The sequence below is a fragment of the Austrofundulus limnaeus genome, unplaced genomic scaffold (genome assembly GCF_001266775.1).
Source record: "Austrofundulus limnaeus strain Quisiro unplaced genomic scaffold, Austrofundulus_limnaeus-1.0 Scaffold274, whole genome shotgun sequence".
NCBI lineage: Eukaryota > Metazoa > Chordata > Actinopteri > Cyprinodontiformes > Rivulidae > Austrofundulus > Austrofundulus limnaeus.
In genome coordinates, this window is record NW_013952676.1 from 399,525 (window position 1) to 401,116 (window position 1,592).

General features: G+C 47.2%; 2 protein-coding genes across 2 annotated transcripts in view; both read left to right on the forward strand.

Moving 5' to 3' along the window:
- Positions 1 to 1,592, forward strand: part of ap2a1 (adaptor related protein complex 2 subunit alpha 1) — a gene marked incomplete in the record, with an annotated part of 53,914 nt that overhangs the window by 43,772 nt on the left and 8,550 nt on the right.
- Positions 383 to 1,592, forward strand: part of si:ch211-195b15.8 (dual specificity protein phosphatase 16) — a 5,944-nt gene continuing 4,734 nt past the window's right edge. The window contains exons 1-2 of the mRNA XM_014020965.1: positions 383 to 560; positions 727 to 819. Coding sequence (XP_013876419.1) covers positions 727 to 819 — 93 coding nt within the window. The 5' untranslated portion in view covers positions 383 to 560. The remainder of the gene's footprint in view (positions 561 to 726; positions 820 to 1,592) is intronic.

The window sequence follows — 1,592 nt, forward strand, 5'->3', positions numbered from 1 at the left end:
TATATATATGTATATATATATGTATATATATATATATATATATGCAGTCACACAAAATGTCATTGAGCAAGGCGCTGAACCCCCACAGCCTCTGATGTGTGAATATAATTTAAAGCACTGACTAGTCTCTCTAGAATGATTTATGTACATTATTAGAGTGATATAGTAGAGTGCTGTGTGAATGGATAGGCTACGTGAGGACACATTATATTTCATAAACATATATACAATTCCCCACATCACGTGACCGGGCTGATAGTTTTGTTCAAGCTGTAGGTAGTGAGGCTCTGCAGGGCATGGCTCAACTCAGCTGCAGTGCGCGCGCGCGCGTGTGTGCGTGCGCGAGAGAGAGAGAGAGAGAGAGAGGGAGGAGCGCCTGCGCAGATGGAAGTCCTGCGGGCGGAGCGCTGATTGGTTGAAGATGACATCATCCTTTACTGCTGTGCAAAGAGGATGAGCTCATCGTTGAGCACCGGGGCAGTTCGACTCTGAGGCGGACAGAAGCTCRGAACCGGATCGGAACCTCCTGCAAGATCAAGACTTCCAGAAGGATCACCACGGTAAAATGTTAGGTTTTATTAAGAGCGTGCACGTGACTGATGAGGAAGAAAACAGTTTTTATTTATGATTTGAGTATTAAAGATGCAGGTCTCTCTGCATTGCAGATGCTTACTCTGCGCTGCATATTATGGGATATTTGCATGAATAAATGTGGTTCTGCTGCAGATGGTCTGGTCCCGGGACGGAGATGCAGATCGACCCCCGCTGTCAGTCATCCTCCCGCGGCTCTACCTCGGAGCGGAGAGCGACGTGACGCAGGTAAATAAATTACGTCATGAGTCCTGCTGCTGAATGTAAACACTATGCAGAAAACAGCTGTTCTGTCTGAGTGTATTCTGTCTGTTAGCAAAATATGTCATGATTCACTGCGAAACTCTCAGAGAATAACCAGAAGAAAGGTCAACAGCACGTGCACTTCCACTAAATCCACTTTTTTGGTCGTTCTAATGTGGACCTGCATCAGACTCTGAGTGAACATGGCATGACGTCACACGCAGCACGCGCTTGTTTACAGAAGAAGATGTGAATTTGGAGGCTCGACACCAACGTCATCTGCACAGAGGGATTCTTGAGACCACCAAGCCAGACTCCCTACAACCCCTGCAGCAGCCCTGGTTGCAGAGTTCAACTCCCACCCTGAAGGGGTCCGACTCACTGCCCCAAGAAACATGGACATACTGTGTGGCTTGTCCAAGTCCACAGGAAGACAAACTCATGAAGTTCATTCAAGATGAACCCAACTGGGCCCTATGGGTAGAGGTCCTGTCACCAGGTGCTATAAAAAGCCTTTTCCTCAGACCTGGTTCCAAGGTGCACCGCTGGAACCAGGTCTGAGTGGGGGACACTGTTTGTCGGTCTGGCTGATGCAAATGATGGCTTTTTAAATATACTGCTTCTGTGTGATTCTGCATTTTAATGAACGTAAAAAACTTAAATAACAACATGGAGTGTGTGTGTGTGTGTGTGTGTGTGTGTGTGTGTGTGTGTGTGTGTGTGTGTGACACACCCCTGCTTGTGATGTGGCTCATGCT